This window comes from Phyllobates terribilis, unplaced genomic scaffold (assembly GCF_046119375.1).
Source record: "Phyllobates terribilis strain yellow unplaced genomic scaffold, ASM4611937v1 Scaffold_4__5_contigs__length_816908805, whole genome shotgun sequence".
NCBI lineage: Eukaryota > Metazoa > Chordata > Amphibia > Anura > Dendrobatidae > Phyllobates > Phyllobates terribilis.
This window is the reverse complement of record NW_027362764.1, coordinates 6,330,906-6,351,142: the sequence shown is the minus strand read 5'-3', so window position 1 is coordinate 6,351,142 and position 20,237 is coordinate 6,330,906. Positions and strand designations below refer to the sequence as shown.

At 55.6% G+C, this 20,237-nt stretch overlaps 1 protein-coding gene across 2 annotated transcripts in view; it reads left to right on the top strand.

The window, feature by feature from the left end:
- Positions 1 to 14,837, top strand: part of KIF9 (kinesin family member 9) — a 74,445-nt gene extending 59,608 nt beyond the window's left edge. For both annotated transcript variants that reach the window (XM_073677101.1, XM_073677099.1), the window contains 10 exons: positions 170 to 274; positions 346 to 401; positions 2,621 to 2,711; positions 4,194 to 4,339; positions 7,683 to 7,880; positions 8,196 to 8,404; positions 8,530 to 8,709; positions 13,379 to 13,494; positions 14,327 to 14,431; positions 14,517 to 14,837. In XM_073677101.1, coding sequence (XP_073533202.1) covers positions 170 to 274; positions 346 to 401; positions 2,621 to 2,711; positions 4,194 to 4,339; positions 7,683 to 7,880; positions 8,196 to 8,404; positions 8,530 to 8,709; positions 13,379 to 13,494; positions 14,327 to 14,431; positions 14,517 to 14,624 — 1,314 coding nt within the window. In that variant the 3' untranslated portion in view covers positions 14,625 to 14,837. The remainder of the gene's footprint in view (positions 1 to 169; positions 275 to 345; positions 402 to 2,620; positions 2,712 to 4,193; positions 4,340 to 7,682; positions 7,881 to 8,195; positions 8,405 to 8,529; positions 8,710 to 13,378; positions 13,495 to 14,326; positions 14,432 to 14,516) is intronic.
- The last annotated feature ends 5,400 nt before the right edge of the window (positions 14,838 to 20,237 follow it).

Sequence of the window (20,237 nt, the reverse complement as noted above, 5' to 3'; positions counted from 1 at the left end):
GCTGTTCGTGGCGTATTGCACTGGTGTATTTTTGGTCTGCACACATCTTCTGCACTGCTTTCTTGTGCCCTGTGCTTTATACTGCAGCTCTGCTTATATTGAGGGGCTGGAGCTGGATACGGTGTGACGTCTATGTAACGTTATGGGGGTCCTGTTCTTATATTCTCAGAGCAGACGCCCCCCCTCCAGCCACGAGCCCTTCACCGATGCCCAGATGGCTGAGATCCGCACTCAGGTCCACCGGTATCTGGACGGGACGCTGGACGAGATCGATGTGAGACGCCGACACCTGGATGAGCGCGGCCGGCGCAGACGCTATTATTAACCCTTCATTCTTTCCTCCAGATTGTGAACCTGAGACAGATCCAGGAGGTTTTCTCCCAGTTCAAGATGATTGTGAAGTGAGTGACTACAGCCGCTTTCGTGCTCCGCCTCCTCATACAAGCCCCTCCCCTTGTGGATGCTCAGCCTCCTTATACAAGCCCCTCCCCTTGTGGAGGCTCAGCCTCCTCATACAAGCCCCTCCCCTTGTGGAGGCTCAGCCTCCTTATACAAGCCCCTCCCCTTGTGGAGGCTCACCTCCTTATACAAGCCCCTTCCCTTGTGGATGCTCAGCCTCCTTATACAAGCCCCTCCCCTTGTGGAGGCTCAGCCTCCTCATACAAGCCCCTCCCCTTGTGGAGGCTCAGCCTCCTTATACAAGCCCCTCCCCTTGTGGAGGCTCACCTCCTTATACAAGCCCCTCCCCTTGTGGAGGCTCAGCCTCCTTATACAAGCTCCTCCCCTTGTGGAGGCTCAGCCTCCTTATACAAGCCCCTTCCCTTGTCGAGGCTCAGCCTCCTTATACAAGCCCCTTCCCTTGTGGAGGCTCACCTCCTTATACAAGCCCCTTCCCTTGTGGAGGCTCACCTCCTTATACAAGCCCCTCCCCTTGTGGAGGCTCACCTCCTTATACAAGCCCCTCCCCTTGTGGAGGCTCAGCCTCCTTATACAAGCCCCTCCCCTTGTGGAGGCTCAGCCTCCTTATACAAGCCTCTCCCCTTGTGGAGGCTCAGCCTCCTTATACAAGCCCCTCCCCTTGTAGAGGCTCAGCCTCCTTATACAAGCCCCTCCCCTTGTGGAGGCTGAGGCTCCTTATACAAGCCCCTCCCCTTGTGGAGGCTCAGCCTCCTCATACAAGCCCCTCCCCTTGTGGAGGCTCAGCCTCCTCATACAAGCCCCTCCCCTTGTGGAGGCTCAGCCTCCTCATACAAGCCCCTCCCCTTGTGGAGGCTCAGCCTCCTTATACAAGCCTCTCCCCTTGTGGAGGCTCACCTCCTTATACAAGCCTCTCCCCTTGTGGAGGCTCAGCCTCCTTATACAAGCCCCTCCCCTTGTGGAGGCTCAGCCTCCTTATACAAGCCCCTCCCCTTGTGGAGGCTCAGCCTCCTTATACAAGCCTCTCCCCTTGTGGAGGCTCAGTCTCCTTATACAAGCCTCTCCCCTTGTGGAGGCTCAGCCTCCTTATACAAGCCCCTTCCCTTGTGGAGGCTCAGCCTCCTTATACAAGCCCCTTCCCTTGTGGAGGCTCACCTCCTTATACAAGCCCCTTCCCTTGTGGAGGCTCACCTCCTTATACAAGCCCCTTCCCTTGTGGAGGCTCACCTCCTTATACAAGCCCCTTCCCTTGTGGAGACTCACCTCCTTATACAAGCCTCTCCCCTTGTGGAGGCTCACCTCCTTATACAAGCCTCTCCCCTTGTGGAGGCTCACCTCCTTATACAAGCCCCTCCCCTTGTGGAGGCTCACCTCCTTATACAAGCCCCTCCCCTTGTGGAGGCTCACCTCCTTATACAAGCCCCTCCCCTTGTGGAGGCTCACCTCCTTATACAAGCCCCTCCCCTTGTGGAGGCTCACCTCCTTATACAAGCCCCTCCCCTTGTGGAGGCTCAGCCTCCTTATACAAGCCTCTCCCCTTGTGGAGGCTCAGCCGCCTTATACAAGCCCCTCCCCTTGTGGAGGCTCACCTCTTTATACAAGCCCCTCCCCTGGTAGAGGCACCATCTTCTCATACAAGCCCCTCCCCTTCTGGATGCTCCTCCCCTATGTCTGTGTTGCAGTTTATCGCTGGTGGTTTCGTTTCCTGTAGTTTATAACCTTCTGCCCACCCCCTTCCCTGTACAATCACCTCTGTCTTCTGCCCTCCTACTTGTACTTCTGTACAGCAGCAGAGCTGCAGTGTAAAGCATGGGGCAGAGCAGCTGGCGGGGCTGTCCTCTATAACGAGCGGTGCTATTCAGACTTCCATAGTCAGTTCAGCTCAGCTGGAGTCACTGATAGTAGATGTTCCCTTATGGAGCAGAGCTGCAGTGTAAAGCACGGGGAGCACTAGACGTTGATTGCTCTCCAGGATCTGCAGGGATAGGTCACCGGCTGCTGATTCTCACAGATTACTTTTTCCATGTGAGATTTTTCCTCTGGACCTGATGGGGCTGGGACATGGATTAACTCCAATGTTCACACCTATCCCATGATCTGTGTCTAATCTGCACGTGCTCTAAGGGGTTAAACGTGGGCGTGCGAGGGGACGCCGGAGCGTGGACATGGAGGGTCCGGGATTGATCCGGTCGCTGTGCTTCAGCCATCAGGAGCAGGCGGTGGAGTTGCGGCTGAGGGAGAAGTACACCATGATTGATCGGAACGACTATGCCGCCATCGCTGCCGCCCAGAAGGTGAGTGACGGGGTCCGGGCGATCACAGACTGGTAGCTTGGGACACCCCTACTAATACAGGGTATTCTGAGCAACTAGCCTGGTCTGAAGAGTGCAGCTGCAGTGTAAAGCAACGGCTTACCATCTGTTATATATAAGGTGAACTCACTTAACCCCTTGATGGCATGAGCCTACCATTGATAGCGATGAAGCCTGGGGTTAATCACCAGCGTAGTGATAACGCGGGCAGGACAGCAGACTGACGGCACGACAGGACACAGGAAGGATACCGGACTGACACTGAACTGACAGCACGACAGGACACGGGAGTGACGGCACGACGGGACACGGGAGTGACGGCACGACGGGACTGACAGCACGACGGGACATGGGAATGACAGCATGACGGGAGTGACAGCACGACGGGACTGACAGCACGACGGGACACGGAAATGACAGCATGACGGGAGTGACAGCACGACGGGACACGGGAGTGACAGCACGACGGGACTGACAGCACGAGGGGACACGGGAGTGACAGCACGACGGGACTGACAGCACGACGGGACACGGGAATGACACCGGACTGACAGCATGACGGGACACGGGACTAACAGTACGACAGGCCACTGGACGGACACCGGACTGACAGCATGATACCGGACTGACAGCCTGCCGCCCACACAACTGCCGAGATCTGAGATTACTCTGATCTCACTGGTCAATCATGATCTAAGTGATCAAAACATGGAGAGACTCGCTACATTGTGTCATTGGCAGCACGGGTGATGCAATCGCATGGGGCAACGACTCAAAGGAGTTATCCACCACTTGGACACCCCCCTCCTACACCGAGTAAAATAAGAAAACTTTATACGCCTCTCCCAAACTAGCAATGTCACGTGACCTTGTTATGTGATGTAAGTGCTGGAAGCTAACGGGCTGCAGCGCTTACATCTCCCATGGACGTCCCAGTTTCATCCCACGGAAGCGCAAGTGATGCTACCGCTAATTGGCTGCAGCGCTTATATGACAATGTCACGCGAGCTTCGATAGACCTGGACATGACTAGTGGCGCCGATGCAGGGGGCGAGTATTCGGGTTCATTACTTTACTCCTGGGAGCGCAGTATAAAATAACATGGTGGCAGCCAGAGCCGTAAGAAAGGCCGATATAACCGCCCCATCCCGCTGTGAACTCATGTCCCGTATAGATGACATAACCCGTACAGAGGTTGGGTTCACGCAGTGAACTTGATGCTCTGCAATGGGGACTAAGAGGCCCCCAACCTCCAAAACAGCAGAGCTGCACTGAACTAGAGGGCACAGGGGGCATTACAGACCCGGAGACATCGGCCCCTGAGGTCTGATCTTGGCGAAACCTTGGACTTATGTTGCCCCGTCAGGAGCAGATGTTGTCCGCCAGCTTCCCACAGGATAGCCGTGTCTGGATTGTTGTGCCGCGGTGCCGTCCGCATCCCCTTACCACGTGTTTCTCCTCCAGGCTGGCGTGCTGGACGCAGATGGGCATCTGGTTGGGGAGATGGACGGCAGCAGCTTTGGCATCGGAGTCGCTCCGTTTTCTTCCAAGACGAACCGTTCCGTGTCCGCAAAAAAGTCCAAACGCCGGAAATCAAAGGATCTGTCTAGGTGAGAGGTAACGGGTCCTGACATGTGCGGGGGGCCACAGGAGGGGACGCTCGGGAAGGTCTGACATGTGCGGGGGGCCACAGGAGGGGACGCTCGGGAAGGTCTGACGTGTGCGGGGGCCACAGGAGGGGACGCTCGGGAAGGTCTGACGCGTGCGGGGGCCACAGGAGGGGACGCTCGGGAAGGTCTGACGTGTGCGGGGGCCACAGGAGGGGACGCTCGGGAAGGTCTGACATGTGCGGGGGGCCACAGGAGGGGACGCTCGGGAAGGTCTGACGTGTGCGGGGGCCACAGGAGGGGACGCTCGGGAAGGTCTGACGCGTGCGGGGGCCACAGGAGGGGACGCTCGGGAAGGTCTGACGTGTGCGGGGGCCACAGGAGGGAACGCTCTGGAAGGTCTGACGTGTGCGAGGGCCACAGGAGGGGACGCTCGGGAAGGTCTGACGTGTGCGGGGGCCATAGGAGGGGACGCTCGGGAAGGTCTGACATGTGCGGGGGCCATAGGAGGGGACGCTCGGGAAGGTCTGACGTGTGCGGGGGCCACAGGAGGGGACGCTCGGGAAGGTCTGACATGTGTGTGGGCCACAGGAGGGGACGCATGGGAAGGTCTGACGTGTGCGGGGGCCACAGGAGGGGACGCTCGGGAAGGTCTGACGTGTGCGGGGGCCACAGGAGGGGACGCTCGGGAAGGTCTGACGTGTGCGGGGGCCACAGGAGGGGACGCTCGGGAAGGTCTGACGTGTGCGGGGGCCACAGGAGGGGACGCTCGGGAAGGTCTGACATGTGCGGGGGCCATAGGAGGGGACGCTCGGGAAGGTCTGACGTGTGCGGGGGCCACAGGAGGGGACGCTCGGGAAGGTCTGACGTGTGCGGGGGCCACAGGAGGGGACGCTCGGGAAGGTCTGACGTGTGCGGGGGCCACAGGAGGGGACGCTCGGGAAGGTCTGACTTGTGCGGGGGCCATAGGAGGGGACGCTCGGGAAGGTCTGACATGTGCGGGGGCCATAGGAGGGGACGCTCGGGAAGGTCTGACGTGTGCGGGGGCCACAGGAGGGGACGCTCGGGAAGGTCTGACGTGTGCGGGGGCCACAGGAGGGGACGCTCGGGAAGGTCTGACGTGTGCGGGGGCCACAGGAGGGGACGCTCGGGAAGGTCTGACGTGTGCGGGGGCCACAGGAGGGGACGCTCGGGAAGGTCTGACGTGTGCGGGGGCCACAGGAGGGGACGCTCGGGAAGGTCTGACGTGTGCGGGGGCCACAGGAGGGGACGCTCGGGAAGGTCTGACATGTGCGGGGGCCATAGGAGGGGACGCTCGGGAAGGTCTGACGTGTGCGGGGGCCACAGGAGGGGACGCTCGGGAAGGTCTGACGTGTGCGGGGGCCACAGGAGGGGACGCTCGGGAAGGTCTGACGTGTGCGGGGGCCACAGGAGGGGACGCTCGGGAAGGTCTGACATGTGCGGGGGCCATAGGAGGGGACGCTCGGGAAGGTCTGACGTGTGCGGGGGCCACAGGAGGGGACGCTCGGGAAGGTCTGACGTGTGCGGGGGCCACAGGAGGGGACGCTCGGGAAGGTCTGACGTGTGCGGGGGCCACAGGAGGGGACGCTCGGGAAGGTCTGACGTGTGCGGGGGCCACAGGAGGGGACGCTCGGGAAGGTCTGACGTGTGCGGGGGCCACAGGAGGGAACGCTCTGGAAGGTCTGACGTGTGCGGGGGCCACAGGAGGGGACGCTCGGGAAGGTCTGACGTGTGCGGGGGCCACAGGAGGGGACGCTCGGGAAGGTCTGACGTGTGCGGGGGCCACAGGAGGGGACGCTCGGGAAGGTCTGACGTGTGCGGGGGCCACAGGAGGGGACGCTCGGGAAGGTCTGACGTGTGCGGGGGCCACAGGAGGGGACGCTCGGGAAGGTCTGACATGTGTGTGGGCCACAGGAGGGGACGCTCGGGAAGGTCTAACGTGTGCGGGGGCCACAGGAGGGGACGCTCGGGAAGGTCTGACGTGTGTGGGCCACAGGAGGGGACGCTCGGGAAGGTCTGACGTGTGCGGGGGCCACAGGAGGGGACGCTCGGGAAGGTCTGACATGTGTGTGGGCCACAGGAGGGGACGCTCGGGAAGGTCTGACATGTGTGTGGGCCACAGGAGGGGACGCTCGGGAAGGTCTGACGTGTGCGGGGGCCACAGGAGGGGACGCTCGGGAAGGTCTGACATGTGTGTGGGCCACAGGAGGGGACGCTCGGGAAGGTCTGACATGTGCGGGGGCCACAGGAGGGGACGCTCGGGAAGGTCTGACGTGTGCGGGGGACGCATGGGAAGGTCTGACGTGTGCGGGGGCCACAGGAGGGGACGCTCGGGAAGGTTTGACATGTGCGGGGGCCATAGGAGGGGACGCTCGGGAAGGTCTGACATGTGCGGGGGCCATAGGAGGGGACGCTCGGGAGGGTCTGACGTGTGCGGGGGCCACAGGAGGGGACGCTCGGGAAGGTCTGACGTGTGCGGGGGCCATAGGAGGGGTCGCTCGGGAAGGTCTGACGTGTGCGGGGGCCATAGGAGGGGACGCTCGGGAAGGTCTGACGTGTGCGGGGGCCATAGGAGGGGTCGCTCGGGAAGGTCTGACGTGTGCGGGGGCCACAGGAGGGGACGCTCGGGAAGGTCTGACATGTGCGGGGGACGCATGGGAAGGTCTGACGTGTGCGGGTGCCACAGGAGGGGACGCTCGGGAAGGTCTGACGTGTGCGGGGGCCACAGGAGGGGAAGCTCGGGAAGGTCTGACATGTGCGGGGGACGCATGGGAAGGTCTGACGTGTGCGGGGGCCACAGGAGGGGACGCTCGGGAAGGTCTGACATGTGCGGGGGCCACAGGAGGGGACGCTCGGGAAGGTCTGACGTGTGCGGGGGCCACAGGAGGGGACGCTCGGGAAGGTCTGACGTGTGCGGGGGCCACAGGAGGGGACGCTCGGGAAGGTCTGACGTGTGTGGGGGCCACAGGAGGGGACGCATGGGAAGGTCTGACGCGTGCGGGGGCCACAGAAGGGGACGGTTGGGAAGGTCTGACATGTGCGGGGGCCACAGGAAGGGACGCTCGGGAAGGTCTGACGTGTGCGGGGGCCACAGGAGGGGACGCTTGGGAAGGTCTGACGTGTGTGCGGGGGACGCTCGGGAAGGTCTGACGTGTGCGGGGGCCACAGGAGGGACCTCCGCTGATCTCTGCACTTGTGCTCACTGGTCATGTTTCTGCCCCCCATGCGGCACTTTAGTGACGTGCTTGGTGGCTCCGGCGCACTCCGCAGATGAATGCCGCGCTCCGCACTCCAGTATTCACATTCTGCTCTCCTCCTCCGTAAGTCCCACTAGCCGCAGAGAGGGGGCAGTGAGCCCGGCCCCCGCCAGGGAGCTAGAAGCCACGTCACCTACGAAAACGATGACGTCCTTGTCTGCCCGGGAGCCGGATGTGAAGGAGCCGGCCATCAAAGAGCAGCAGGAACCCGCAGCTATGGACGCCCAGCGATCAGAGGCTGCAAAAGAGGAGGCCGGCCGGCCCGGGTGAGAGTCGTAGTGTGTGGGGTGGATGAGAGTGGTAGTACATGATAGCTCTAGGCTTCTGGTGTAGCGTGGATGTACAGTCGTAGTCCCGGTCACCTCTATTGGGGTATGAGGTGGTCTGCTTGGTTGCATTGTCTGCCGGAGTCTGAACTCCACTCATAAGAGGCTGGGGTTGCTTTTCTGTCCTTACACTATACTTTACACTGCAGGTGAATATTTTCATGGCTCATACTGATGGTTGAGCTGTAACCGTTAACCCTTTCAGGGCACTTCATAGATGCGAGCATTTCTCAGTCTCTGCTGCTCCCCTCGCAGGACCCCTCCACCCAAAGCAGCAGCGTTCGAAGACTTCAAGGCGGAAAGAGGCGGCGACCTGAACCGAATATTCAAGGAGAATAAGTCCACCCTGGCCGAGCAGCGAGGGAAACTGAAGGAGGTGACGCAGCGGATAAACCTCATCAAGAAGGAGATTGACGCAACCACCCAGAGCCTCCACATGGCCAAACTGGAGCGGGAGAAGCAAGGTGACCACCCAGCCCGAGGAGGACTACAGGTCCCAGCATGAGTTACTGTAATGTGGGTGCCAGCGTTACCTGCAGTGCCCCCTTGTGTACGGTGTGTAGCGCCCTCCTGTGGTCTCTCCCTTCAGGTGCGTACATCAGTGATGAGGGGCAGGTGATCATCGATGAGCAGGAGTTCGGGTGGATCTGCAGACTCAAGGACCTGAAGAAGCAGTACCGGGCCGACCGCGACGAGCTGCAGGATCTGAAGGCCGAGGTGCAGTACTGCCACAAGCTGGTGGATCAGTGCCGGCAGCGGCTGCTGACAGGTGAGCTGCGGACCCCGGGGGCTGTGAAATCTGCTGCCTATAACAGACCGTGCCCCCCGTCCTTGTGATGGACTCTGGAGGGCACCGATTCCATCTAGGAGCAGACACCTTCTTTATGTCACTTATATAGCGCCATTAATTCCACAGCGCTTTACAGACATCATCACTGTCCCCAATGGGGCTCACAATCTACAATCCCTATCAGTTTGCAGTGTTACAGGAAACCAGAGAACCTGGAGGAAACCCACGCAAGCACAGGGAGAACATACAAACTCCTTGCTCCTTGAACCCAGGACCCCAGCACTGAAAGGCTGCAGAGCTAACCACTGAGCCACTGTGCTGCACTATATACAGTACTGTGCTAACCACCGTGCTGCCCTATACACAGTAGTGCTAACCACTGAGCCACCGTGCTGCCCTGTATATAGTAGTGCTAACCACTGAACCACCATGCTGCCCTATATGTAGTACATTGCTAACCACTGAACTACTGTGCTGACCTATATACAGTACTGTGCTAACCACTGATCCACTGTGCTGCCCTGTATATAGTAGTGCTAACCACTGAACCACAGTACAGTGCTAACCACTGAGCCACCATATTGCCCTATATGTAGTAGTGCTAACCACTGAGCTACCATGTTGCCCTATATGTAGTACAGTGCTAACTACTGAGTCACTGTGCTGCCTATATACAGTACAGTGTTAACTACTGAGCCACCGTGTTGCCCTATATACAGTACTGTGCTAACCACTGAGCCACCGTGCTGCACTATATACAGTAGTGCTAACCACTGAGCCACCGTGCTGCCCTGTATATAGTAGTGCTAACCACTGAGCCACCATGCTGCCTATATGTAGTACAGTGCTAACCACTGAGCTACTGTGCTGCCCTATACAGTAGTGCTAACCACTGAGCCACCATGCTGCCCTGTATATAGTACAGTGCTAACCACTGAGACTCCGTGCTGCGATATATATAGTACTCTGCTAACCACTAAGCCAAAGTACAGTGCTAACCACTGAGCCATCACGTTGCCCTATATGTAGTACAGTGCTAACACTGAGCCACAGTGCTGCCTATATACAGTACAGTGCTAACTACTGAGCCACCGTGTTGCCCTATATACAGTACTGTGCTAACCACTGAGTCACCGTGCTGCCCTATATACAGTAGTGCTAACCACTGAGCCACCGTGCTGCCCTGTGTATAGTAGTGCTAACCACTGAGCCACCGTACAGTGCTAACCACTGAGCTACCGTGCTGCCATATATACAGTACAGTGCTAACTACTGAGCCACCGTGCTGCCCTATAGTACAGTGCTAACCACTGAGCAACCATGCTGCCCTATATATAGTACAGTGTTAATCACTGAGCCATTGTTTCCCCATATATAGTACAGTGGTAACCACTGAGCCACTGTGCTGCCCTATATATAGTACAATACTAGCCACTGTGTTGCCCTACAGTAGTGTTAACCACTGGTCACCGTGCTGCCCTATATACAGTACAGTGCCAACCACTGAGCCACCGTGCTGCCCTATATACAGTACAGTGCCAACCACTGAGCCACCGTGCTGCCCTATATACAGTACAGTGCCAACCACTGAGCCACCGTGCTGCCCTATATACAGTACAGTGCCAACCACTGAGCCACCGTGCTGCCCTATATACAGTACAACGCTAACCCCTGAGCCGTGCTGCCCTATATACAGTACAGTGCTAACCAGTGAGCCACCGTGCTGCCCTATATACAGTACAGTGCTAACCACTGAGCCACTGTTGCTGCCCTATATATAATACAGTGCTAACCCTGAGCCACCGTGCTGCTGTACATACAGTTATATGAAAAAGTTTGGGCACCCCTATTAATCTTAAGCTTAATGTTTTATAAAAATTGGTGTTTTTGCAGCAGCTATTTCAGTTTGATAGATGTAATAACTGTTGGACACAGTAATGTTTCTGCCTTGAAATGAGGTTTATTGTACTAACAGAAAATGTGCAATCTGCATTCAAACTAAATTTGACCGGTGCATAAGTATGGGCACCCTTATCATTTTCTTGTTTTAAATACTCCTATCTACTTTTTACTGACTTACTAAAGCACTTTTTTTGGTTTTGTAACCTCATTGAGCTTTGAACTTTATAGCCAGGTGTATGCAATCATGAGAAAAGCTACTTAAAGTGGCCACTTGCAAGTTGTTCTCCTGTTTGAATCTCCTCTGAAGAGTGGCATCATGGGCTCCTCAAAACAACTGTCAAATGATCTGAAAACAAAGATTATTCAACATAGTTGTTCAGGGGAAGGATACAAAAAGCTGTCTCAGAGATTTAACCTGTCAGTTTCCACTGTGAGGAACATAGTAAGGAAATGGAAGAACACACGGACAGTTCTTGTTAAGGCCAGAAGTGGCAGGCCAAGAAAAACATCAGAAAGGCAGAGAAGAAGAATGGTGAGATCAGTCAAGGACAATCCTCAGACCACCTCCAGAGAGCTGCAGCATCAACTTGCTGCAGATGGTGTCACTGTGCATCGGTCAACTATACAACGCACTTTGCACAAGGAGAAGCTGAGGTATGCAAAAGCACATTTGGAGAAGCCAATTTCTTTCTGGAAGAAGGTCCTGTGGACTGATGAAACCAAGATTGAGTTGTTTTTGGTCATACAAAAAGGCGTTATGCATGGCGGCAAAAAAACACAGCATTCCAAGAAAAACACTTGCTACCCACAGTAAAATATGGTGGAGGTTCCATCATGCTTTGGGGCTGTGTGGCCAATGCCGGCACCGGGAATCTTGTTAAAGTTGAGGGACGCATGGATTCCACTCAGTATCAGCAGATTCTTGACAATAATGTTCAAGAATCAGTGATAAATATGAAGTTACAAAGTGGATGGATCTTTCAGCAATACAATGATCCAAAACACCGCTCCAAATCTACTCAGGCATTCATGCAGAGGAACAATTACAATGTTCTGGAATGGCCATCCCAGTCCCCAGACCTGAATATCATTGAACATCTGTGGGATCATTTGAAGAGGGCTGTCCATGCTCGGCGACCATCAAACTTAACTGAACTGGAATTGTTTTGTAAAGAGGAATGGTCAAAAATACCTTCATCCAGGATCCAGGAAATCATTAAAAGCTACAGGAAGCGACTAGAGGCAAAAGGAGGATCTACTAAATATTAATGTCACTTTTCTGGTGAGGTGCCCATACTTATGCACCTGTCAAATTTTGTTTGAATGCAGATTGCACATTTTCTGTTAGTACAATAAACCTCATTTCAAGGCAGAAACATTACTGTGTCCAACAGTTATTACATAGATCAAACTGAAAGAGCTGCTGCAAAAACACCAATTTTTATAAAACATTAAGCTTAAGATTAATAGGGGTGCCCAAACTTTTTCATATAACTGTATAGTACAGTGCTAACCACTGAGCCACCATGTTGCCCTATATGTAGTACAGTGCTAACTATTGAGCCACCGTGCTACCCTGTATACAGTACAATGTGGTCAGGGAAATATTGAAAATAAAGAAGTCTTCCTCCCAAGCCCCTCTCCACCCCTCCTTTATCCACCTTTTGTCACAAGACAAGAGCTAGCAATCGACCACTTGTCAGTACAAGAGCCGTCTCCATGTAAATCTCAGCACAAAACCCCAATTATCACACTCATGAGTAAGGCCTTGTACACAAATGCTGGCAAGATAGGTGCCACCAACCTACTTAAAATGCGAGTAGATTTCCCCTGGCAAAGGCAGGGGACAATTAGACGCAGGCTTGCGATAAATCTACAGATACCTGTTGAAATTTCATTCCCAGGGTTTCAAAGAGAGTTTAACAAAAGTCTCCAGACTCTTCAGAGCTGAAAACTAAATATGGAATAACTAAGGTTCCATACATCCGATAATGATGGGACCCATATTTTTAGGACAGGGTCAGCTAGGGAACGATAGGGACATTTTCCTGCCTCTGTAAACCCATCCGTGGAACTGTAGTGCAAAAGCACCAGAATAATGGATTGCAGGTACGCCATGCGTGGTCTCTACGGAAAGGTAAATTCATAACAGAAAATATGGTATCACTTTTGGGCTTCTGCAAGCAACTGGGATAAGTTATCGCGGAAGTTAGTTATTTTAATAAAAACATGAAGGGTGGAGCCTGAGCCCACATGATGCCACCACAGGGGTGTGGGGGCAGATCTCCCCTTAGGCATAAAAGAGCCAACTGAAGATTGGCGCCCACCCAGGCCTGTATTATAGTTCAAATCTGGACGGTGGTAGTTTTCTGTCGTTTAGTCTTCTGTTGTATATAACCTTCCTCCTATGTAAAACAAGCAGAGCTACAGTCTAATGCATGGGGGAGAGCTAGAACCGCCTATCAGTAGGACAACGATAAGTTTGTCTTCGGCTTTGCTGCCCTGTATAACATAGCAGGAATTAATGATCATAGCTGAGTTCTAAAGGAGCAGAACAGCAGGGTAAAGCATGGCACAGACAGGACACCAATCTTGGAAGTGGATTTCGGCGATAGTAGTCTGTATTAGTCGCTGAGTTATCACTATGGAGACACAACATTATCTACGAGGGGTTACGGGGCAGAATTGGTGATGGAATATTCCTGTCCAGGGGCGATTAATAACATTATAACATCTCATCTTACAGAGTTCGAGGTCTGGTACAATGAATTGTTCGTCATCCCGGAGGGTGTGCAGAACTCTGTGAACGTCTCCGGCCCCCTGAGAGCCTCGATAATCCCTGTTAATAAGCTGCTGTCCCTGGTGAGTGTCTGCTCCCTCCATAGACAAAGGTGCAGCCTGTGGTTGCCCTGTGAGACCCTTGATGATCCCTGGTGAGTGTCTGCTCCCTCCATAGACAGAGGTGCAGCCTGTGATCGCTTCCTGAGACCTTCGATGAGCCCTGATGTTTGTCCCCCCATCCCATAGACAAAGGTGCGGCTTGTGGTCTTCTCCCGAGACCCTCAATGATCCCTGGTGAGCGTCTGCTCCTCCCCATAGACAGAGGTGCTGCCTGTGGTTACCCCCTGAGACCCTCAATTATCACTTGTGAGTGTCTGCTCCCCCCATAGACAGATGTGCAGCCTGTGGTTGCCTCCTGAGACCCTCGATGATCACTGATGTTTGCCCCCCCATAGATAGGGGTGCAGCCTGTGGTCACCCCCTGAGACCCTCGATGATTCATGGTGAGTGTCTGCTACCCCCATAGATAGAGGTGCAGCCTGTGGTTGCCCCCTGAGACCCTTGATGATGCCTAGTGAGGGTCTGCTCCTCCCCATAGATAGAGGTGCAGCCTGTGGTCACCTGATATCTCAGCCATTCATGTGATGTCATCAGCCGGGTCCAGAGAGAGATACATTGTAACAATCGTTGTCAGGGAGCTCGTCCTTAGCAACCAGACTGTCTCAGACGACTGAACTCAAGGCAGAGGAGTCACCAGAACTGAGAGCAGAGCAGACGCCGGAGACGAGAGCCCACCATTCCAGTGTCTCCAACTGCAATCAGGTTCTGAGGACGGAGGGGGGCACAACAAAGCCCGGGCAGCCCCCCAGCAGCACAGTGTATTTAACACCTTTCATCGTCTTACATTTTACAGGGTGAAGATGAGCAGGAGAGATACGACAAGCTTCAGCAGGAGTTATTAATGCAGCCGCCAGGGTCGCTCCCATTCAACAACGCGAGAATCACAACCGATCGAAAGGCGAGTGCTGATATTACTGGTGACGGTACTGTCATGTGACCACGTCGGCATAATAATAATAATACATTATTATCTCTCCGTGCAGCACAACTACACCCGCGCTCAGGCTCAGCTCACCCCGAGCAAGAAGAGAGCCGGAGTAATCACCAGCAGCACGAAGAACAAACCCCCCTCCATGCTGACGGCCATGTAAGAACTGCCTGACGGAGCCTAGTCACCGGCTCTGCCACCAGAGGGCGCCTAGTCACCGGCGCTGCCACCAGAGGGCGCCTTGTCACCGGCTCTGCCACTAGAGGGCACTGCGCTTACCTCACTCTAAAGTAAAATGGGAACAATCAGTGGTATATATGTCTCTCGTGTTCATACTGTAATAAAGGTGACGTCAGAAGCTGCGGCGAGGATTTCACATCTGTCTCTACTAGTAAAGTCAATCACCGGCGTACGTGCACACGAGCTGCGCTTCCGCAGGTTCCACTGTAGGGTATGGTCTACATCGATGGTGGTCTAGAGGAGTTTAGGGGGTATTGTTTACATCAATGGCAGTCTAGGACAGAGAAAGGATAAATGTCTGTGTCAGGGAAATATTGAGGATGTCATAGATACTGGCCATTCCTCTAAAGCCTCTCTTCACCTTCTACCTTATTCCCCTTTTGGTCAGTACACAAATGCTGGCCAGGTAGGTGCGAGCAGATTTCCCCTGGCAGAGACGCAGGGGGATGAGTAAAACGCAGGCTGGCAATAATTTACGTGTAACTGTTGGAGCTCGCTTCTCGAGCTTCAAAAAGAAATCTCCAGACACTTCGACTCCGAAACGAAATATGAAATATTGTAAAGTTCCATACGTCCGACAATAACGGGACCTATATTTTTAGTGGCAGGGTCAGCCAAGGAACGTATTCATAGTTCCTCATTGCTGTAAGCAAAATCAGGGAGCTGTAGCGCAAATAAACACCAGAATAGCAGACTGCAGCTATGCGATGTGTGGTCTCTACCTGAAGGTAAAATCATAATAGAAAATATGATACCACTTTTGGGCTTCTGGTATCAACGCGTGATAAGTTATCCCAAAAAGACAGGTTTTTGATACAAATCTGAAGGGTGGAGCCCAGCTCCTGTGATGTCATCACAGGGGGCGTCTCTCTCTTCAGCATTAAATAGTTTGAGACTAGAGCCGTGTTCTTTGTCCGAGAGTATATGCCGGTGGTGGCAGAGAATATTAATAATTGGGCTATCGTGAAGTTGACAGTGGCCGTACGGAGGGGGTAAACACGCATTCCAGGCTTTGGAACCCAGAGGTGTGACGCCATACGCTCACTGGTCGCTTGACGATACCTGAGGAGTGAGTAGTCTGGACCGTGTGCTCGCGATTCCGGACGAAATACTGACAGCGTGACGGCACGGTGAGATATTGCATGATCTCCCCGGTGTCGTTCCTGTGGAGGTCCTGACAGTTTGTGTCCCTAGTGGTCTCCAGTGAGGGTATCAATGGAAGTCTTGAAAGATTCCCTGGTGGTCTAGGGCAATGAGATGGTTAATTCCAATTCTAATTTCTGGTAGTGTGGAGCATTGAGGGGGTTAATTGTATGGACCCTGGTAGTCTAGGGGAGTGATGGGGTTATTGTATGGATACTGGTGGTCTAGGGGAGTGATGGGGTTATTGTATGGATACTGGTGGTCTAGGGCAGTGAGGGGTTATTGTACGGATCCCGGTGGTCTAGGGCAGTGATGGGTTATTGTACGGATCCCGGTGGTCTAGGGCAGTGAGGGGTTATTGTACAGGGATACTGGTGGTCTAGGGCAGTGAGGGGTTATTGTATGGATCCCGGTGGTCTAGGGCAGTGAGGGGTTATTGTACGGATCCCGGTGGTCTAGGGCAGTGAGGGGTTATTGTACGGATCCCGGTGGTCTAGGGCAGTGAGGGGTTATTGTACGGATCCCGGTGGTCTAGGGCAGTGATGGGTTATTGTACGGATCCCGGTGGGCTAGGGCAGCGAGGGGTTATTGTACGGATCCCGGTGGTCTAGGGCCATCATTTTGCTTATTTTTCGGGTGGAGGGCAGTGAGGGGTTATTGTATGGATCCTGGTGGTCTAGGGCAGTGAGGGGTTATTGTATGGATCCTGGTGATCTAGGGCAGTGAGGGGTTATTGTACAGGGATACTGGTGGTCTAGGGCAGTGAGGGGTTATTGTATGGATCCCGGTGGTCTAGGGCAGTGAAGGGTTATTGTATGGATCCCGGTGGTCTAGGGCAGTGAGGGGTTATTGTACGGATCCCGGTGGTCTAGGGCAGTGAGGGGTTATTGTACAGGGATACTGGTGGTCTAGGGCAGTGAGGGGTTATTGTACGGATCCCGGTGGTCTAGGGCAGTGAGGGGTTATTGTACGGATCCCGGTGGTCTAGGGCAGTGAGGGGTTATTGTACGGATCCCGGTGGTCTAGGGCAGTGATGGGTTATTGTACGGATCCCGGTGGTCTAGGGCAGTGAGGGGTTATTGTACAGGGATACTGGTGGTCTAGGGCAGTGAGGGGTTATTGTATGGATCCCGGTGGTCTAGGGCAGTGAGGGGTTATTGTACGGATCCCGGTGGTCTAGGGCAGTGAGGGGTTATTGTACGGATCCCGGTGGTCTAGGGCAGTGAGGGGTTATTGTACGGATCCCGGTGGTCTAGGGCAGTGAGGGGTTATTGTATGGATCCCGGTGGTCTAGGGCCATCATTTGCTTATTTTTCGGGTGGAGGGCAGTGAGGGGTTATTGTATGGATCCTGGTGGTCTAGGGCAGTGAGGGGTTATTGTATGGATCCTGGTGGTCTAGGGCAGTGAGGGGTTATTGTATGGATCCCGGTGGTCTAGGGCAGTGAGGGGTTATTGTATGGATCCCGGTGGTCTAGGGCAGTGAGGGGTTATTGTATGGATCCCGGTGGTCTAGGGCAGTGAGGGGTTATTGTACGGATCCCGGTGGTCTAGGCCAGTGAGGGGTTATTGTATGGATCCCGGTGGTCTAGGGCCATCATTTGCTTATTTTTCGGGTGGAGGGCAGTGAGGGGTTATTGTATGGATCCTTGTGGTCTAGGGCAGTGAGGGGTTATTGTACAGGGATACTGGTGGTCTAGGGCAGTGAGGGGTTATTGTACGGATCCCGGTGGTCTAGGGCAGTGAGGGGTTATTGTACGGATCCCGGTAGTCTAGGGCAGTGAGGGGTTATTGTACGGATCCCGGTGGTCTAGGGCAGTGAGGGGTTATTGTACGGATCCCGGTGGTCTAGGGCAGTGATGGGTTATTGTACGGATCCCGGTGGTCTAGGGCAGTGAGGGGTTATTGTACAGGGATACTGGTGGTCTAGGGCAGTGAGGGGTTATTGTATGGATCCCGGTGGTCTAGGGCAGTGAGGGGTTATTGTACGGATCCCGGTGGTCTAGGGCAGTGAGGGGTTATTGTACGGATCCCGGTGGTCTAGGGCAGTGAGGGGTTATTGTACGGATCCCGGTGGTCTAGGGCAGTGATGGGTTATTGTACGGATCCCGGTGGGCTAGGGCAGCGAGGGGTTATTGTACGGATCCCGGTGGTCTAGGGCAGTGAGGGGTTATTGTACGGATCCCGGTGGTCTAGGGCAGTGAGGGGTTATTGTACGGATCCCGGTGGTCTAGGGCAGTGAGGGGTTATTGTACGGATCCCGGTGGGCTAGGGCAGTGAGGGGTTATTGTACGGATCCTGGTGGGCTAGGGCAGTGAGGGGTTATTGTACGGATCCCGGTGGTCTAGGGCAGTGAGGGGTTATTGTACGGATCCCGGTGGTCTAGGGCAGTGAGGGGTTATTGTACGGATCCCGGTGGGCTAGGGCAGTGAGGGGTTATTGTACGGATCCTGGTGGTCTAGGGCCATCATTTGCTTATTTTTCGGGTGGAGGGCAGGGAGGGGGGCACAGTGCTTCCCGTCCCCCTACGTGGACCATATAGAGGGGATGGTTAGAGGCAGGACGTGGCGGCTCTATGGATGACTGCACCGTTCGCTCTGCGCCACCATATACAGGTGGACAGGTGCTCGTTGGTCTCACGGGCCGCCTTGGTGGGGTGGTGCGCTGGTTCTGTCCCCGGAGCAGCGTGCATATTGTCAGTAGCGCCCCCGGAGCAATGTGCTGCAGACAACGCATCTTACGCTAACACTCGGAGCGCTGTGCTCAGTTGTCGGCTGAGCGGTGCCATATTTACCACCACAGGTGTGAGCACTCGTGTGGGGGCGATCGGCCCGACCGCAGGGGGGCGTCAGACATCTGCATCAGGGGAACACGGGCCATGCAAACATCAAAATAATGCTGCAGACTTCAGAGCTGACATCACAGCATTCTGCCCGTGTCCGGTGTCCGCTCTGAGTGCGCTGGAGATTTCCACCGTGCAAGAAATACTCTGCCCCCTCCTCCTGGCTCTGTCCACATGCTTGCTGATGGTTTCCAATGAAATCATATGTTTGGTGTTCTGTCACCACATAGAAAATAATAAGATTTAATAAACATTTTGTGGATATAAAAAAATATTAATAAATATACTGAACATGAGAAGATACAGGGGAACCTTCAGCGAGTCCAACGGCGCCAGTGAGTGAGTCCTGGAGTTGCCAATTTTAGTTCCATCTGTTTCATGGAAAGCCGGGTGATCATCTGACAGTGAAATCTGCCTTATAGCGTGGGACCACCACCACTAACTGACTAATGCGGGGCCACCACCGGCCGGCCACTGACTAATGCGGGGCCACCTGCGGCCGGCCACTGACAAATGCGGGACCACCACCGGCCGGCCACTGACTAATGGGGGACCACCACCGGCCGGCCACTGACTAATGCGGGACCACCACCGGCCGGCCACTGACTAATGCGGGGCCACCACCGGCCGGCCACTGACTAATGCGGGGCCACCACCGGCCGGCCACTGACTAATGCGGGGCCACCACCGGCCGGCCACTGACTAATGCGGGGCCACCACCGGCCGGCCACTGACTAATGCGGGGCCACCACCGGCCGGCCACTGACTAATGCGGGGCCACCACCGGCCGGCCACTGACTAATGCGGGGCCACCACCGGCCGGCCACTGACTAATGCGGGGCCACCACCGGCCGGCCACTGACTAATGCGGGGCCACCACCGGCCGGCCACTGACTAATGCGGGGCCACCACCGGCCGGCCACTGACTAATGCGGGGCCACCACCGGCCGGCCACTGACTAATGCGGGGCCACCACCGGCCGGCCACTGACAAATGCGGGACCACCACCGGCCGGCCACTGACTAATGGGGGACCACCACCGGCCGGCCACTGACTAATGCGGGACCACCACCGGCCGGCCACTGACTAATGCGGGGCCACCACCGGCCGGCCACTGACTAATGCGGGGCCACCACCGGCCGGCCACTGACTAATGCGGGGCCACCACCGGCCGGCCACTGACTAATGCGGGGCCACCACCGGCCGGCCACTGACTAATGCGGGGCCACCACCGGCCGGCCACTGACTAATGCGGGGCCACCACCGGCCGGCCACTGACTAAGGCGGGGCCACCACCGGCCGGCCACTGACTAATGCAGGGCCACCACCGGCCGGTCACTGACTAATGCGGGGCCACCACCGGCCGGTCACTGACTAATGCGGGGCCACCAACGGCCGGTCACTGACTAATGCGGGGCCACCACCGGCCGGTCACTGACTAATGCAGGGCCACCACCGGCCGGTCACTGACTAATGCAGGGCCACCACCGGCCGGTCACTGACTAATGCGGGGCCACCAACGGCCGGTCACTTACTAATGCGGGGCCACCAAC